This window comes from Heterodontus francisci, chromosome 48 (genome assembly GCF_036365525.1).
Source record: "Heterodontus francisci isolate sHetFra1 chromosome 48, sHetFra1.hap1, whole genome shotgun sequence".
Lineage (NCBI taxonomy): Eukaryota > Metazoa > Chordata > Chondrichthyes > Heterodontiformes > Heterodontidae > Heterodontus > Heterodontus francisci.
The window spans coordinates 13,368,003-13,388,140 of record NC_090418.1 but is presented as its reverse complement, the minus strand read 5'-3'; the positions used below and the strand labels follow the sequence as shown (position 1 = coordinate 13,388,140).

At 48.7% G+C, this 20,138-nt stretch overlaps 1 protein-coding gene across 1 annotated transcript in view; it reads right to left on the bottom strand.

The window, feature by feature from the left end:
* Window positions 1–16,520, bottom strand: part of LOC137357475 (growth hormone secretagogue receptor type 1-like) — a 31,727-nt gene extending 15,207 nt beyond the window's left edge. The window contains exon 1 of the mRNA XM_068023820.1: window positions 15,702–16,520. Within this exon, the coding sequence (XP_067879921.1) occupies window positions 15,702–16,470 (769 nt within the window). The 5' untranslated portion in view covers window positions 16,471–16,520. The remainder of the gene's footprint in view (window positions 1–15,701) is intronic.
* Window positions 16,521–20,138: the final 3,618 nt, after the last annotated feature.

Sequence of the window (20,138 nt, the reverse complement as noted above, 5' to 3'; positions counted from 1 at the left end):
CACTCTCAGACAGTGCATTCCAGATCTTAAACACTCACTGAACCTGCCTCCACCACACTCTCAGACAGTGCATTCCAGATCCTAAACACTCACTGAACCTGCCTCCACCACACTCTCAGACAGTGCATTCCAGATCTTAAACACTCACTGAACCTGCCTCCAGCACACTCTCAGACAGTGCATTCCAGATCCTAAACACTCACTGAACCTTCCTCCACAACACTCTCAGACAGTGCATTCCAGATCCTAAACACTCACTGAACCTGCCTCCACAACACTCTCAGACAGTGCATTCCAGATCCTAACCACTCACTGAACCTGCCTCCACCTCACTCTCAGACAGTGCATTCCAGATCCTAAACACTCACTGAACCTGCCTCCACAACACTCTCAGACAGTGCATTCCAGATCCTAACCACTCACTGAACCTGCCTCCACCACACTCTCAGACAGTGCATTCCAGATCTTAAACACTCACTGAACCTGCCTCCAGCACACTCTCAGACAGTGCATTCCAGATCCTAAACACTCACTGAACCTTCCTCCACAACACTCTCAGACAGTGCATTCCAGATCCTAACCACTCACTGAACCTGCCTCCACCACACTCTCAGACAGTGCATTCCAGATCCTAAACACTCACTGAACCTGCCTCCACCACACTCTCAGACAGTGCATTCCAGATCCTAAAAACTCACTGAACCTGCCTCCACCACACTCTCAGACAGTGCATTCCAGATCCTAAACACTCACTGAACCTGCCTCCACCACACTCTCAGACAGTGCATTCCAGATCCTAACCACTCACTGAACCTGCCTCCACCACACTCTCAGACAGTGCATTCCAGATCCTAAACACTCACTGAACCTGCCTCCACCACACTCTCAGACAGTGCATTCCAGATCCTAACCACTCACTGAACCTGCCTCCACCACACTCTCAGACAGTGCAGTCCAGATCCTAACCACTCACTGAACCTGCCTCCACCACACTCTCAGACAGTGCATTCCAGATCCTAAACACTCACTGAACCTGCCTCCACCACACTCTCAGACAGTGCATTCCAGATCCTAAACACTCACTGAACCTGCCTCCACCACACTCTCAGACAGTGCATTCCAGATCCTAAACACTCACTGAACCTGCCTCCACCACACTCTCAGACAGTGCATTCCAGATCCTAAACACTCACTGAACCTGCCTCCACCACACTCTCAGACAGTGCAGTCCAGATCCTAAACACTCACTGAACCTGCCTCCACCACACTCTCAGACAGTGCATTCCAGATCCTAAACACTCACTGAACCTGCCTCCACCACACTCTCAGGCACAGCATTCCAGATCCTAAACACTCACTGAACCTGCCTCCACCACACTCTCAGACAGTGCATTCCAGATCCTAAACACTCACTGAACCTGCCTCCACCACACTCTCAGACAGTGCAGTCCAGATCCTAAACACTCACTGAACCTGCCTCCACCACACTCTCAGACAGTGCATTCCAGATCCTAAACACTCACTGAACCTGCCTCCACCACACTCTCAGGCACAGCATTCCAGATCCTAAACACTCACTGAACCTGCCTCCACCACACTGTCAGACAGTGCATTCCAGATCCTAAACACTCACTGAACCTGCCTCCACCACACTCTCAGACAGTGCATTCCAGATCCTAAACACTCACTGAACCTGCCTCCACCACACTCTCAGACAGTGCATTCCAGATCCTAAACACTCACTGAACCTGGCTCCACCACACTCTCAGGCACAGCATTCCAGATCCTAAACACTCACTGAACCTGCCTCCACCACACTGTCAGACAGTGCATTCCAGATCCTAAACACTCACTGAACCTGCCTCCACCACACTCTCAGGCACAGCATTCCAGATCCTAAACACTCACTGAACCTGCCTCCACCACACTCTCAGACAGTGCATTCCAGATCCTAAACACTCACTGAACCTGCCTCCACCACACTCTCAGACAGTGCATTCCAGATCCTAAACACTCACTGAACCTGCCTCCACCACACTCTCAGACAGTGCATTCCAGATCCTAAACACTCACTGAACCTGCCTCCACCACACTCTCAGACAGTGCGTTCCAGATCCTAAACACTCACTGAACCTGCCTCCACCACACTCTCAGACAGTGCATTCCAGATCCTAAACACTCACTGAACCTGCCTCCACCTCACTCTCAGACAGTGCATTCCAGATCCTAAACACTCACTGAACCTGCCTCCACCACACTCTCAGACAGTGCATTCCAGATCCTAAACACTCACTGAACCTGCCTCCACCACACTCTCAGACAGTGCATTCCAGATCCTAAACACTCACTGAACCTGCCTCCACCACACTCTCAGACAGTGCATTCCAGATCCTAAACACTCACTGAACCTGCCTCCACCACACTCTCAGACATTGCATTCCAGATCTTAAACACTCACTGAACCTGCCTCCACCACACTCTCAGACAGTGCATTCCAGATCTTAAACACTCACTGAACCTGCCTCCACCACACTCTCAGACAGTGCATTCCAGATCCTAAACACTCACTGAACCTGCCTCCACCACACTCTCAGACAGTGCATTCCAGATCTTAAACACTCACTGAACCTGCCTCCACCACACTCTCAGACAGTGCATTCCAGATCCTAACCACTCACTGAACCTGCCTCCACCACACTCTCAGACAGTGCATTCCAGATCCTAACCACTCACTGAACCTGCCTCCACCACACTCTCAGACAGTGCATTCCAGATCCTAAACACTCACTGAACCTGCCTCCACCACACTCTCAGACAGTGCATTCCAGATCCTAAACACTCACTGAACCTGCCTCCACCACACTCTCAGACAGTGCATTCCAGATCCTAAACACTCACTGAACCTGCCTCCACCACACTCTCAGACAGTGCATTCCAGATCCTAAACACTCACTGAACCTGCCTCCACCACACTCTCAGACAGTGCATTCCAGATCCTAAACACACACTGAACCTGCCTCCACCACACTCTCAGACAGTGCATTCCAGATCCTAACCACTCACTGAACCTGCCTCCACCGCACTCTCAGACAATGCATTCCAGATCCTAACCACTCACTGAACCTGCCTCCACCACACTCTCAGACAGTGCATTCCAGATCCTAAACACACACTGAACCTGCTTCCACCTCACTCTCAGACAGTGCATTCCAGATCCTAAACACTCACTGAACCTGCCTCCACCACACTCTCAGACAGTGCATTCCAGATCCTAAACACTCACTGAACCTGCCTCCACCACACTCTCAGACAGTGCATTCCAGATCTTAAACACTCACTGAACCTGCCTCCACCACACTCTCAGACAGTGCATTCCAGATCTTAAACACTCACTGAACCTGCCTCCACCACACTCTCAGACAGTGCATTCCAGATCCTAAACACTCACTGAACCTGCCTCCACCACACTCTCAGACAGTGGATTCCAGATCCTAACCACTCACTGAACCTGCCTCCACCACACTCTCAGACAGTGCATTCCAGATCCTAACCACTCACTGAACCTGCCTCCACCACACTCTCAGACAGTGCATTCCAGATCCTAACCACTCACTGAACCTGCCTCCACCACACTCTCAGACAGTGCATTCCAGATCCTAACCACTCACTGAACCTGCCTCCACCACACTCTCAGACAGTGCATTCCAGATCCTAAACACACACTGAACCTGCCTCCACCTCACTCTCAGACAGTGCATTCCAGATCCTAAACACTCACTGAACCTGCCTCCACCACACTCTCAGACAGTGCATTCCAGATCCTAAACACTCACTGAACCTGCCTCCACCACACTCTCAGACAGTGCATTCCAGATCCTAAACACTCACTGAACCTGCCTCCACCACACTCTCAGACAGTGCATTCCAGATCCTAAACACTCACTGAACCTGCCTCCACCGCACTCTCAGACAGTGCATTCCAGATCCTAAACACTCACTGAACCTGCCTCCACCACACTCTCAGACAGTGCATTCCAGATCCTAAACACTCACTGAACCTGCCTCCACCATACTCTCAGACAGTGCATTCCAGATCCTAAACACTCACTGAACCTGCCTCCACCACACTCTCAGACAGTGCATTCCAGATCCTAAACACACACTGAACCTGCCTCCACCTCACTCTCAGACAGTGCATTCCAGATCCTAAACACTCACTGAACCTGCCTCCACCACACTCTCAGACAGTGCATTCCAGATCCTAAACACTCACTGAACCTGCCTCCACCACACTCTCAGACAGTGCATTCCAGATCCTAAACACTCACTGAACCTGCCTCAACCACACTCTCAGACAGTGCATTCCAGATCCTAAACACTCACTGAACCTGCCTCCACCGCACTCTCAGACTGTGCATTTCAGATCCTAAACACTCAGTGAACCTGCCTCCACCACACTCTCAGACAGTGCATTCCAGATCCTAAACACTCACTGAACCTGCCTCCACCGCACTCTCAGACAGTGCATTCCAGATCCTAAACACTCACTGAACCTGCCTCCACCACACTCTCAGACAGTGCATTCCAGATCCTAAACACTCACTGAACCTGCCTCCACCACACTCTCAGACAGTGCATTCCAGATCCTAAACACTCACTGAACCTGCCTCCACCACACTCTCAGACAGTGCATTCCAGATCCTAAACACACACTGAACCTGCCTCCACCTCACTCTCAGACAGTGCATTCCAGATCCTAAACACTCACTGAACCTGCCTCCACCACACTCTCAGACAGTGCATTCCAGATCCTAAACACTCACTGAACCTGCCTCCACCACACTCTCAGACAGTGCATTCCAGATCCTAAACACTCACTGAACCTGCCTCCACCACACTCTCAGACAGTGCATTCCAGATCCTAAACACTCACTGAACCTGCCTCCACCGCACTCTCAGACAGTGCATTCCAGATCCTAAACACTCAGTGAACCTGCCTCCACCACACTCTCAGACAGTGCATTCCAGATCCTAAACACTCACTGAACCTGCCTCCACCGCACTCTCAGACAGTGCATTCCAGATCCTAAACACTCACTGAACCTGCCTCCACCACACTCTCAGACAGTGCATTCCAGATCATAAACACTCACTGAACCTGCCTCCACCACACTCTCAGACAGTGCATTCCAGATCCTAAACACTCACTGAACCTGCCTCCACCACACTCTCAGACAGTGCATTCCAGATCCTAAACACTCACTGAACCTGCCTCCACCACACTCTCAGACAGTGCATTCCAGATCCTAAACACTCACTGAACCTGCCTCCACCATACTCTCAGACAGTGCATTCCAGATCCTAAACACTCACTGAACCTGCCTCCACCACACTCTCAGACAGTGCATTCCAGATCCTAAACACACACTGAACCTGCCTCCACCTCACTCTCAGACAGTGCATTCCAGATCCTAAACACTCACTGAACCTGCCTCCACCACACTCTCAGACAGTGCATTCCAGATCCTAAACACTCACTGAACCTGCCTCCACCACACTCTCAGACAGTGCATTCCAGATCCTAAACACTCACTGAACCTGCCTCAACCACACTCTCAGACAGTGCATTCCAGATCCTAAACACTCACTGAACCTGCCTCCACCGCACTCTCAGACTGTGCATTTCAGATCCTAAACACTCAGTGAACCTGCCTCCACCACACTCTCAGACAGTGCATTCCAGATCCTAAACACTCACTGAACCTGCCTCCACCGCACTCTCAGACAGTGCATTCCAGATCCTAAACACTCACTGAACCTGCCTCCACCACACTCTCAGACAGTGCATTCCAGATCCTAAACACTCACTGAACCTGCCTCCACCACACTCTCAGACAGTGCATTCCAGATCCTAAACACTCACTGAACCTGCCTCCACCACACTCTCAGACAGTGCATTCCAGATCCTAAACACACACTGAACCTGCCTCCACCTCACTCTCAGACAGTGCATTCCAGATCCTAAACACTCACTGAACCTGCCTCCACCACACTCTCAGACAGTGCATTCCAGATCCTAAACACTCACTGAACCTGCCTCCACCACACTCTCAGACAGTGCATTCCAGATCCTAAACACTCACTGAACCTGCCTCCACCACACTCTCAGACAGTGCATTCCAGATCCTAAACACTCACTGAACCTGCCTCCACCGCACTCTCAGACAGTGCATTCCAGATCCTAAACACTCAGTGAACCTGCCTCCACCACACTCTCAGACAGTGCATTCCAGATCCTAAACACTCACTGAACCTGCCTCCACCGCACTCTCAGACAGTGCATTCCAGATCCTAAACACTCACTGAACCTGCCTCCACCACCCTCTCAGACAGTGCATTCCAGATCATAAACACTCACTGAACCTGCCTCCACCACACTCTCAGACAGTGCATTCCAGATCCTAAACACTCACTGAACCTGCCTCCACCACACTCTCAGACAGTGCATTCCAGATCTTAAACACTCACTGAACCTGCCTCCACCACACTCTCAGACAGTGCATTCCAGATCTTAAACACTCACTGAACCTGCCTCCACCACACTCTCAGACAGTGCATTCCAGATCCTAAACACTCACTGAACATGCCTCCACCACACTCTCAGACAGTGCATTACAGATCCTAAACACTCACTGAACCTGCCTCCACCACACTCTCAGACAGTGCATTCCAGATCCTAAACACTCACTGAACCTGCCTCCACCGCACTCTCAGACAGTGCATTCCAGATCCTAAACACTCAGTGAACCTGCCTCCACCACACTCTCAGACAGTGCATTCCAGATCCTAAACACTCACTGAACCTGCCTCCACCGCACTCTCAGACAGTGCATTCCAGATCCTAAACACTCACTGAACCTGCCTCCACCACACTCTCAGACAGTGCATTCCAGATCATAAACACTCACTGAACCTGCCTCCACCACACTCTCAGACAGTGCATTCCAGATCCTAAACACTCACTGAACCTGCCTCCACCACACTCTCAGACAGTGCATTCCAGATCTTAAACACTCACTGAACCTGCCTCCACCACACTCTCAGACAGTGCATTCCAGATCTTAAACACTCACTGAACCTGCCTCCACCACACTCTCAGACAGTGCATTCCAGATCCTAAACACTCACTGAACCTGCCTCCACCACACTCTCAGACAGTGCAGTCCAGATCCTAAACACTCACTGAACCTGCCTCCACCACACTCTCAGACAGTGCATTCCAGATCCTAAACACTCACTGAACCTGCCTCCACCATACTCTCAGACACTGCATTCCAGATCCTAAACACTCGCTGCATTTAAAAGGTTTTCCTGATGTTGACATTGATTCTTTTGCCATTCACTGTAAATTGCTGTGCTCGGCTTCTTGACCCTTCCACCGATGGGAACTCTGCTCTGTCTCGATCCCTGATGATTTTGAACACCTCTATCGAATCTCCTCTTAATCTTCTCTTCTCCAAGGAGAGCAGTCCCAGCTTCTCCAATCTGTCCACGTAACTGAAGTTCCTCATCCCTGGAACCATTCTCGTGAATCTCCAAGTAAATCTAGTATTAGTTTTCTAAAGGTTCATCGAAATTTCCTTGCTCACTCTATAACCTCGATGTATAAAGCACAGGATCCCGTATGCCTTTTTAACCACTTTCTCAATCTGTTCTGCCACCTTCAATGATTTATACACATATAGCCTGTCACAAAAGCATGCTCTGCCAAATGATGATTTTTTTAAAAATTCAACAGCTGGATACTTGAATATTTAAAAAAGAAAGGAAGAAAAGGAACAGATAAAGGGGGCACAGTGGCGCAGTGGTTAGCACCGCAGCCTCACAGCTCCAGGGACTCGGGTTCAATTCTGGGTACTGCCTGTGCGGAGTTTGCAAGTTCTCCCTGTGTCTGCGTGGGTTTCCTCCGGGTGCTCCGGTTTCCTCCCACAGCCAAAGACTTGCAGGTGATAGGTAAATTGGCCATTGTAAATTGCCCCTAGTGTAGGTAGGTGGTAGGAGAATGGTGGGGATGTGGTAGGGAATATGGGATTAATATAGGATTAGTATAAATGGGTGGTTGTTGGTCGGCACAGACTCGGTGGGCCGAAGGGCCTGTTTCAGTGCTGTATCTCTAAATAAAATAAATAAAAGGTGATTGCTAGCTGCTAAGATGGCCGCCACAATTTGCATCACTGTACCCTACATTCCAATGCATCGAGGTGGCCGGCTCAGTCCCCAGCCGGAATTATGACCTGGGAATTTTGAGTGAACTACCTGTCCTGTCCCCATTAACAAGACATTGAGGCAATCACCTGGGACATTAAACTGGTGTAGACGAATCACTCACACCTAATCACTTGAACAAAGAGACCCTGGTTGAGAGAAGGGAATTCCTAGACATGAACTTATTAAGTTGTAAGAGGGGATACTCACTGGGTGACGGTCATATGACAGGCCCACCATCTGTGTGTTTAAGCTGTCTTTTCTCTCTCTGCATATCAGATAAGCAAATAGACACTGACCAGAGAAGGCACAAGTGTGGTCCCTCTTTCTCTCTCTCTCTCTCTCCAGTCCACCTTACAAACTTCAAACCCTGCCTGCTGGCCGTAACCACTTAGGTCTATCACTGCTGCAGACAGAGACTCCATGAAGGAAATTATCTGCCTCGGTGTTCTCCACAAGAATTGTCCCCTTTATTTTATATTGCTTCTCCTCATTCTGCCAAAATCTATCACTTCACACTTCTCTGTAGTAAATGTCATCCACCACTTGTCCGCCTATTCCACCAGCCTATGTCTTGAAGTCTATCACTACCCTCCTCATAGTTGGCAATACTTCCAAGTTTTGTGTCGTCTGCAAAATTCTGAAATTGTGCCCAAGTCTAGCTCCTTAATATAGATCAAGGAAAGCAATGCTCCTAATACTGACTCCTGGGGAACCCCACTATATACCTTTCCCCAGTCCGAAAAACAACCATTCATCACTACTCTCTGTCTCCTGTCACTCAGGCAAATTTGTAGCCATGCTGCCTCGATTCCTTTTAATCCACGGGCTTCAAAATTGCTGGAAAGCCTACCGTGTGGAACTTTATCAAAAAGCCTTTTGGAAGTCCATATACACCACATCACCCTCATCAACCCTCTCTGTTACCTCATCAAAAAACTCCATTATGTCAGTTAAACACAATATGCCTGTAACAAATCCATGTTGCCTTTCATTAATTAATCCACATTTGTTCAAGTGACTGATAATTCTGCCCCAAATTATCATTTCTAAAAGCTTTCCCACCACCAAGGTTAAACTGTCTGGCCTTCAGTTCCTGGATTTATCCTTACATCCTTTTTTGAACTAGGGTGTAACATTTGCAATTCTCCAGTCCTCTGGCACCACCCTGCATCTATCAGGCAATGCATTCCAAATCCGAACCACTCATTGCGTTAAAAAAAAACTTTTTTCTCATGTCACCTCTGGTTCTTTTGCCAATCTCCTTAAATCTGTGTCCTCTATTGGAAATGGTTTCTCTTTACTTACTCTATCTAAACCCTTCATGGTTTTGAACACCTATATCAAATCATCTCTTAGCCGTCTCTGCCCTAAAGAGAACAACTCATGGATCCAGTCTATCCATGTATCTGTAATCCCTCATCCCTAGAAAAATGTTAGTAAATTTCTTCTGTATCCTCCTTTGCGTCTTTCCTAAAATGTGGTGTCCAGAATTGGATGCAATATTCTAGCAAATCATTTATGAGAACAGGGTGTGCTAGCTTCGTTGTTATGTTATTGGACTTGTAGTCTAGGGGCATGGAACATCTAATCTGTAAGATTGCTGAATATAGAGACATGTTGTCGAAGCTTTTCATCTTGCACTCTCCAGGACAATTCGCAAGAATACCAATGTAAGAGAAAGCAACAACTTACATTGGTATTCTTGCGAATTGTCCTGATGAGTGCAAGAGGAAAAGCTTTGACAACATGTCTCTATATTCAGCAATACTCCAGCTCTGCACCACTAAATCACAATCTGGTAGCTATGAGTTCAAATGGCAATTTGTGAATTGAATTCATTTAATTAAAGAAACTTGGAATAAAAAAAGCTTTTATTAGCAATGGTGACCGTGAAGCTAACTTTTCTTGTAAAACTCCTATCTGGTTCATTAATGCCCTTCAGGGATGGAAATCTGTCGTCCTTACCTGGTCTGGCCTACACAGAGCCACCTCAATGTGGTTTCCTCTTAACTGCCCTGTGAAATGGCCTAGCAAGCCACGAAAGCAGCTCACCACCACCTTCTCAAGCGATGGGCACTAAATGCTGGCTTTGCCAACGACACCCACACTGGGTGTATGAATAAATTAGAAAAAAGTTAAAATAAATTCCTCAGGTTTCAACAGGTTACCGATGACAATTGAGAGAAAGTTAACCAACGGAGGTTCACCCAAACTCATAGTGAACAATCCTGGCTTCAGGATGATCTGAATCTGACCCCGTTCAGTCAAAGGGCTTGTCAAATGGCTCGGTCTCCACATACCACTTCTCCTCAAGAATACATGTGAGAGGACCTTAGTTATCAACAAAGAGAGAATTTGCCCTGCTATAACATCTTTCACAATCTCACAATGTCCCAAAGCACTTTAAAGCTAACTAAGTACTTTTTGAGGCACAGTTTCTGCTATAATGTTGGAAACGCGGCAGCCAATTTGCGCACAGCAAGCTCCCACAAACAGCAATGGAGTAATGACCAGATCATCTGTTTTAGTGATGTTGATTGGGGGATAAATGTTGGCCAGGACACCAGGGGGGGGAAACTCCTTTGTCTTTCCTGGAAATAGTGGTCGTGATCATTTAGGTCCACCTTAGAGGCCAGATGGGGCCTTGGTTTAATGTCTCATCAGAAAGGCGGCACCTTCGACGGTGCCGCACTCCCTCGGTACTGCACTGGGAGTGTCGGCCTGGATTATGTACTCAAGTCTCTGGATTAGGGGCTTAAAAATACATACAGACCAAATGACAGGAGGAGCGTGTTCATCTAATGTGAGGTAAAGGTGTGAATTCATCGTCCAGGCAGGGAAGCAGAGTCTTTCAGGTCAGAAAAACACAGTTGGATGCTGGGTTGGGAAGAGCTAGAAGGATGGGCGGCAGTCGGCCCATGACCTTAACTTACATCCTTGACAGAACCAATCCTTAGCCTGTCCTCCCTCCATTTCTACGCTCCTAGAAACTGGCTTGCGCAGCACCTGTTTTTCAGGCACGACCTGGACTCCTAAGGCCCAAAGTGGGGGGCACAAAGCTCGCTTATATTTCTAGTCATAAGTGTGCCATCCTCCATACTAAGTAAGGGCAGTCTAGAGGCGTCCTTTACCCATGCCTGGAGTAGGCCTCAGATCCTTTGCATATGCTAATAGGGGGACCTACCGCTGTTTGAGGACCTCGTTCCAATCTTGGTCTGCCTGCGCCAGTGCCCGCACTAAGGGAAGCCAGCCCTAGTGCTTGCCTACAACAAAGAAGGGAGGTAGCTTACCTCTGAATGTCGAGTTGGAATCCTTGGAACTCGCCATCCCAGTGCGGGGATCAGATCCTGCAGTCCCCGCCAACCCCTGCGCCCATACATGGGCACGCCTGGATTTCTGGGTCCTACACTTTCCAGTTGGGACAGGGTTCGGGAATGGCAACTCCATGCCTGTTCTGTTTTCCGCCTTCCTAAATTCCTGAGTGTTCAGACCAATTACTCCCCTGGTTGGCCCTACACTCATCACGGGATTGGTCTGAGGAGTTCCTGTTTGGATACGATACAGGGGGGGCTGCTTGTTTCTGCAAAGTCATCAGGATTCACTGTGCTTATGATAGAGAAATAACAGACCTCAAAGCATGCCCCAAGCTGATAATGCAAGTTGGGACCAATCATAGAAAACGAGAGCAAACCGGCCAGGCTCCTTTCTCCTGTGGCTGAGGTCATAAGTTCAAGTCCTGCTCCAGCCCATATTCCAGGCGGACGCTCCCAGTGTAGTACGGAGGGAGTGCTGGGCTGTCAGAGATACAGTCTTTCGAATGAAAAGTTAAACTGAGGCCCTATCTGCCCTCTTGGATGGGTGTAAGAGATCCCATGGCCACTGTCAGAAGCAGAGCAGGGGAGTTTCCCCCTCGTGTCCTGGCCAATATTTATTGAAAACAGCGAAGGCCTTTGAGGAGTATAGAAAGTGTAAGGGGGGTACTTAAAAAAAGAATTAGGAGAGCAAAGAGGGGGCATGAAAAAACACTGGCGGGCAACATAAAGGAAAATCCCAAGGTGTTTTATAAGCATATTAAGGGCAAGAGGATAAGTAGGGAAAGAGTAAGGCCCATTAGGGACCAAAGTGGCAACCTGTGTTTAGAACCGGAGGATGTAGGTGAGATTTTAAATGATTACTTTTCATCTGTGTTCGCTATGGAGAAGGATGATATAGGTGTATAGATCAGGGAGGGAAATTGTGATATACTTGAACAAATTGAAAGAGAGGAAGTATTAATAGTTTTAGCGGGCTTAAAAGTGGATAAATCCCCAGGCCCAGATGAGATGTATTCCAGGCTGTTATGAAAGGCAAGGGAGGAGATAGCGGGGGCTCTGACACAAATTTTCAAATTCTCTCTGGCCACAGGAGAGGTGGCAGAGGACTGGAGGACAGCGAATGTGGTACCATTATTCAAGAAGGGTAGCAGGGATAAACCAGGTAATTACAGGCTAGTGCGTCTAACATCAGTGCTAGGGAAACTATTGGAAAAAATTCTGAGGAACAAGATTAATCTCCACTTGGAGAGGTAGGGATTAATCAGGGATAGTCAGCATGGCTTTGTCAGGGGGAGATCGTGTCTAACAAATTTGATGAATTTTTCAAGAAGGTGACTAGATATGTAGATGAGGGTAAAGCAGTTGATGTTGTCGACATGGACTTCAGTAAGGCTTTTGATAAGGTCCCGCATGGGAGATTGCTCAAGAAGGTAAGAGCCCATGGGATCCAGGGCAATTTGGCAAATTGGATCCAAAATTGGCTTCGTAGCAGGAGGCAGAGGGTGATGGTCGAGGGTTGTTTTTGCGATTGGAAGCCTGTGACCAGTGGTGTACCGCAGAGATCGGTGCTGGGGCCCTTGCTATCTGTAGTGTACATTAATGATTTAGACGTAAATATAGGAGGTATGATCAGTAAGTTCGCAGATGATACGAGAATTGGTGGTGTCATAAATAGTGAGGAGGAAAGCCTTAGATTACAGGATGCTATAGATGGGCTGGTAAGATGGGTGGAGCAGTGGCAAATGGAATTTAATCCGGAGAAATGTGAGGTGATGCATTTTGGAGGACTAACAAGGCAAGGGAATATACAATGGATGGTAGGACCCTAGGGAGTACAGAGGGTCAGAGGGACCTTGGTGTACTTGTCCATAGATCACTGAATGCAGCAGCACAGGTGGTTAGGAAGGCATATGGGATACTTGCCTTTATTAGCCAACGCATAGAATATAAGAGCAGGGAGGTTATGATGGAGCTGTATAAAATGCTAGTTAGGCCACAGCTGGAGTACTGTGTACAGTTCTGGTCACCACACTATAGGAAGGATGTGATTGCACTGGAGAGGGTGCAGAGGAGATTCACCAGGATGTTGCCTGGGCTGGAGCATTTCAGCTATGAAGAGAGACTGGATAGGCTGGGGTTGTTTTCCTTGGAGCAGAGAAGGCTGAGGGGGGACCTGATTGAGGTATACAAAATTATGAGGGGCATAGATAGGGTAGATAGGAAGAAATATTTTCCCTTAGCGGAGGTGTTAATAATCAGGGGGCATAGATTTAAGATAGGGGGCAGGAGGTTTAGAGGGGATTTGAGGAAACATTTTTTCACCCAGAGGATGGTTGGAATCTGGAATACACTGCCTGAAGGGGTGGTAGAGGCAGGAACCATCACAACATTTAAGAAGTATTTAGATGAGCACTTGAAACGCCACAGCATAGAAGGCTACGGGCCAAGTGCTGGAAAATGGGATTAGAATAACTCGGTGCTTGATGGCCGGCACAGACACGATGGGCTGAAGGGCCTGTCTCTGTGCTGCATAACTCTATGACTATGACTAAGTAGTTAATCAATTATGTAATCAATGGTATATTATTAATTGTGAACTTGTGTTTTTTCCAAACGCTTCTTCCTTTTGTGCCTGTGCTGGCCAGGCCAGGACATGCACAGTTGTTGTTTTATCTAAACTACAGTTTATCTAAACAACAGTTGCTTTCTCACTGTGTAAAGAGAAGTCAGTTCTTAATAGTATTTGATGACCCTTGAACTACAAGGCAGGACAATGAATTACCTTGCACATGGGGTTGTCTACTATGGTGTGGCATCAGAAGGTGGAGTTTAATTGATGGACAGTATAACCTAATTGATGGCAGGTGAGAGACATCATCAAAGGATGTGTCAAGAGCCTGAATGGCCTCGTCGTGCCTGTGGGAAGAATTTGATGAGGACTCCTGGTTGCTGGACCTTTGTTTTTGAGGATGGAAGCCTCGGGAAGCTGGATGGAGCCAGAAATTGGACGTTGGGGCTGCAGCCGGAGTGGACCAGTCAACCACTGAAGACTATAAGGAAGGGACGTTGACGGAGTGACTGATCGGAGAGTCCGCCCCGTGCAAGGTGCTCCGGAGGCTTGGTGATTTATTTATTGAGATACAGCACTGAAACAGGCCCTTCAGCCCACCAAGTCTGTGCTGACCAACAACCACCCATTTATACTAATCCTACATCAATCCCATATTCCCTACGACATTCCCACCGTTCTCCTGCCACCTACCCTTACTCGGGGCAATTTACAATGGCCAATTTACCTATCAACCTGCAAGTCTTTGGAGTTGGGAGGAAACCGGAGCAGCTGGTGGAAACCCACACAGTCACAGGGAGAACGTGCAAACTCCGCACAGGCAGTACCCAGAACTGAACCCGGGTAGCTGGTGCCAACCACTGCGCCAATGTGCCGCCCATATACCGAGGGGGAACGGTAACATTTTAGGGAGCAGTGTGCTGTAGGTTTATTTGGCTTTCTATACTCTTTTCCTTTATTTATTTTTAACAAAGTTATCTTTCATTCCTTTTTTTTATCATTAATAATTATTTAATTACTCAATAAATACTGTTTTTGCACATTATTTGATGTTGAGCCACTCGTTCCCTGTTACGTCTGGAGTATGACTCCGAACCCGAGAGAGACTCCGCAGGGGACGCCCCACACCCTGAACCAACAAATGGTACTGGCCGTTACGACATTGCTGTCAAGGGATCTTGCTGTGCATACGTTGGCTGCTGCGTTTCGTACCTTACAACAGTGACTGCACTTCGTAGAAAGTATTCCATTGGCTGTGAAGTGCTCTGGGGTGCCCCTACTTTGTGAAAGGCGCTATAGTAATGAAAGTTCTTTTATTTCAATGGTCTTAGTGGGCTATTATCTGGGGCGACCCACTCGGATCTGTCAGATTTAACATGCAAGCTTGAGAATCTTACCGTCCCTTCAGTCTAATAACCGATAACGGTTAGGCTTTGAGTGAGCATTGGGCTCCAATGGCTGGAATCTCTCAACCCGGCAATCCCTGAGCTAGGAGGAGCGTGTGGCAGCGCGGTCAGTAACGGGGGGGGGGGGGGGGAGGGGGTGCTTACCCAACATCTTGACTGTGTGCCTGCTACTCCTGTCCCCGTGTATCCTCTGCCTCCTCCACAGCTTCCGTCCTATCAGCCCATACAGGACGGTGAGACAGCAGGCCGGCACGAAGAAGTAAAGGCTGGACATCCAAAGCATCGCATTGAGCAGGCCTGAGCGCACGCCGTACTCAGTGCACTTGCACTCGCCCGTCTCGGCGGGATCCGTGCCGTTCTCGAACTCCACCCCCACCAGAGCCAACACCGGCCCGGCGCTGGCCAGGGCCGCCGTCCACAGGCCCAGAATGACCGCCTTGACCCTGGACCTGCTGACCAAGACCTTCGCCTTGAGAGGGAAGCAGATGGCCACGTACCGTTCCACGCTCAGGGCAGTGATGTGGAGGGCGGAGCTGTACGTGCAGCCCTCGCTGACGAACTGGGGCAGCTTGCAAAGGAGCTGGCCCAAGCTCCAGGGCCTGTGCTTCCAGATCTTGTACAGGTCGAGCGGCATGCCCAGGAAGATCAGGAGATCCGACAGGGCCATGCTGGACAGATACAAGTTGGTGGTGGTCTTCATCTCCTTATACCTGGACACCAAGAGGATGGTGATGACATTCCCCACCACGCCGACAGCAAAGAGCAGAATGCAGACTGCCATCACTCCGATCAGGACCGGCCGGGGTAAGAGGCCTTGGGGAGGGTCATAGAACAGGGAGGAGTTAGCATTTTTGAGGTAGGTGGGAAATGGGCTGTTCATGCTGTCGCGAATCACCTCAGGCGATGAGTCCATCTCCGCTGAACAAGCTGCTCCCAACCTACAGTCTCCAGCTCAACGACAGCCTGTGCATTATCTGAAGCCTAATCGAGAAGGCCCGGAATGATTAAGATCTGAAGAGGCAGTTTTGTTCCACGCTTTTCAATGCTGACACATCTCCGAACCCAGACACCATCCCCGGTTTAATTATCATTCTGCAGCCTTTGGTCTGTGAAGAGATTGTTTGGATTAACATATTATTAATTCAAAAACTAAATCTAGAAAATAATTGACGTGATTAATGATTTAGCGGGTTTTACAAAGTTTCCAAGAATATATATTAAAAAAATAGGCTTGCGAAACGAATTCTGAAACAGGAAGAATTCTATGGGACCATAATGAGATAGGAGGGAATCTATGGGTCAGTGTCTGTCAGTGATTGGACAGAAGGGTATCTATGGGTCAGTGTCTGTCAATGATTGGACAGAAGGGAATCTATGGGTCAGTGTTTGTCAATGATTGGACAGAAGGGAATCTATGGGTCAGTGTTTGTCAATGATTGGACAGAAGGGAATCTATGGGTCAGTGTTTGTCAATGATTGGACAGAAGGGTATCTATGGGTCAGTGTCTGTCAGTGATTGGACAGAAGGGTATCTATGGGTCAGTGTCTGTCAGTGATTGGACAGAAGGGAATCTATGGGTCAGTGTTTGTCAATGATTGGACAGAAGGGAATCTATGGGTCAGTGTCTGTCAGTGATTGGACAGAAGGGTATCTATGGGTCAGTGTCTGTCAGTGATTGGACAGAAGGGAATCTATGGGTCAGTGTTTGTCAATGATTGGACAGAAGGGAATCTATGGGTCAGTGTCTGTCAGTGATTGGACAGAAGGGTATCTATGAGTCAGTGTCTGTCAGTGATTGGACAGAAGGGAATCTATGGGTCAGTGTTTGTCAATGATTGGACAGAAGGGAATCTATGGGTCAGTGTTTGTCAGTGATTGGACAGAAGGGAATCTATGGGACTCTTTACACAGAGGGTGGTGAGTGCCTGGAACTTGCTGCCGGGGGAGGTGGTGGAAGCAGGTACGATAATGACGTTTAAGAGGTATCTTGACAAATACATGAATAGGATGGGAATAGAGGGATACGGTCCCCGGAAGTGCAGAATGTTTTAGTTTAGGCAGGCTTCAAGATCGGTGCAGGCCTGTTCCTGTGCTGTACTGTTCTTTGTTCTTTGTTCTATGGGTCAGTGTCTGTCAGTGATTGGACAGAAGGGAATCTATGGGTCAGTGTCTGTCAGTGATTGGACGAGAGGCACTCTATTTTCAGTCAATGGTGTGACAGGACACTCCGACCACTGACATTCCAGCTCATGGGCTGACTGGTGAAATGGGCAGACACACGGCAGGTGTTATGTAATGCAGATAAGTACGCACTGATCTACTTTGTGAAGAACAGCATGGAGAGGCAGCGTAATCTCAACGGTGCTATTTTGAGGGGGTGCAAGAGGTGAAGGACACGGGGCTGCTCACAAATCTTTAACGGCAGTCCAGCAGGTCAATAAGGCGGTTAAGAAAGTGTACTGGCAACTCGGTTTTGTAAACGAGGGCATTGAGCACAACAATAGGGAACCTGCACAAATCCCTGGCTAAGCCTCAGCTGGAGGACTGTATCCAATTGTGAAATACACTCCAGGAAAGATGTCAAGGCCTTGGAGAGCGTGCAGACAAGATTTACGAGACCGGGGGATGAGAGACTGCAGTAATTTGGAGAGACCGGAGAAGCTGGGATTGTTCTGCTTGGAGCAGGGAAGGTAGAGAGGAGATTTAATCGAGATATTCAGAATTATGAGGGGTTTTGATTGGGCATGTAGGGAGCAACTGTTTCCCCTGGTAACCAGAGATTATGCTTTTAGAATAAAGGAACTGGAGGGAAAATGAGGAGAATTTTTTTCATGCAGGGTCACTATTATCTGGAAGACGCTAACTGAAGGCATGGCAGTATCAATTTCCATTGGAACCTCCAAGATGCATTGAACAAGTATTTTCAGATTAAAAACCACCAGTTCTATTTTTTTCAGACAGCAGCTGCCGGTAGTGGCCCCGCTCTTGCCGTTTACACCTCCTCGAGACCCATACGAAAGCAAAACCAATCGGAAACAAAACCAGAAGATGTTGGCATTTGCTGACCCTCCGATTATCTCCGCTTCTCCCTCCCCAGATGCTGCCAGACCTGCTGAGCATCTCCAGCAGCCACTGCTTTTATTTTAGATTGACAGCATCTGCAGTACTTCGCTTTTGCGCAAAAAGAAGACTAATTTGCAGGGCTGCGCGGTGAAGCTGGGGTGTGGGTTGAATTGGATAGCTCGGCCAATGAGCTTGCACAGGCAGGATGGGCAGACTGGCCTCCTTCTGTGCTGTGTGAGTCCGTAGTTCTATGAGGAACTCGATGGCTGGAAGTTGACATTGGGCGGGTGGCCCCATCCTGCAGCCGAAACGTCGGTGGCGTGCCGGCCTCTGCCAGGCCTGGGGAGCCAGATTTGGATTTTTCGCTCCCCAGGCCTTTAATTGGAGCTGCCGGCCAATCAGCGGGTTCGGCGGCTCTTAGGCCCAGCAGCGCCAGCGGGAGCGGTGGCCACTGCTGGGACTGCACCCAGCCATCGCAAGCGAGATGAAGGATCGCCCCGGAATTAAGGCACGTTTCTTGAACCTCACCAGGGACAATCGGTCGGGCCCTGGCGAGACGGGGGTGGGGTCGGCTCGGGGGGGCAGGGGGAGTGTTGTGCATTGTGGGGGGGGCGTTGGGGCTTCGGGTGCGGCCACAGGGTGCCTGATCAGGATGTTAACCCTCCCACCAGCCCACAAGAAGGCCGGCTGGTTCCACCAGGCGAGGTTCTTAAGGCTTTTGCCGTCTGGCTGCCGAGGGTAAAATACCCACGGCAGCAGGCGGAGGCCCTTAAGCGCCAGTTAATTGGCCACTCAAGGGCCTTAATCGGCCTAGGACGGGAGGGCCATGTCCTGCCGCTGCCAGCCCGCATTTGGAGGCCTATGGCTCAGTTTCTGTCAGTAATAATACAGGAAAGACTATGAATTTTTGCTTTCAACCTTGTAAATTGACACAAACTGACTGGATGGATTAATGATGTCAAAGGTTAGAAGCCTAAACTGTCTGGCCTGCTTCAACTGCTCTATAAAGAAACTCAAATGCAGAATTAGTCATCAGCTCAAACATTAATCCCACACAAAGATCCAGGTAGGGTGAAAATCTTGCTTTGCTAATTCAGTGCCACTACAGTCATTTGCAGCAGCCCCCCACATCACTGCATCCCACTCGCCCTTTTTTTTGTGAATGGATGTGAGTCAATTTTGGGCACTTGAGTCAGTATCAAACACTCTCAGGACAGGTACAGCATGGGGTTAGATACCCTGAGGAATAAAGGCCCCCTCGACATAAAATATATGAATGGGGCCTGGAGTATAAAGGCCACCTTGTTAAATGATACGGCATTAGATACAGAGTAAAGCTCCCAAAAAAAAAAGAAAAATGGGGTTAGATACAGAGTAAAGCTCCCTCTACACTGTCCCCATCAAACACACCCAGGACAGGTACAGCACGGGGGTTAGATACAGAGTAAAGCTCCTCTACACTGTCCCCATCAAACACTCCCCAGGACAGGTACAGCACGGGGGTTAGATACAGAGTA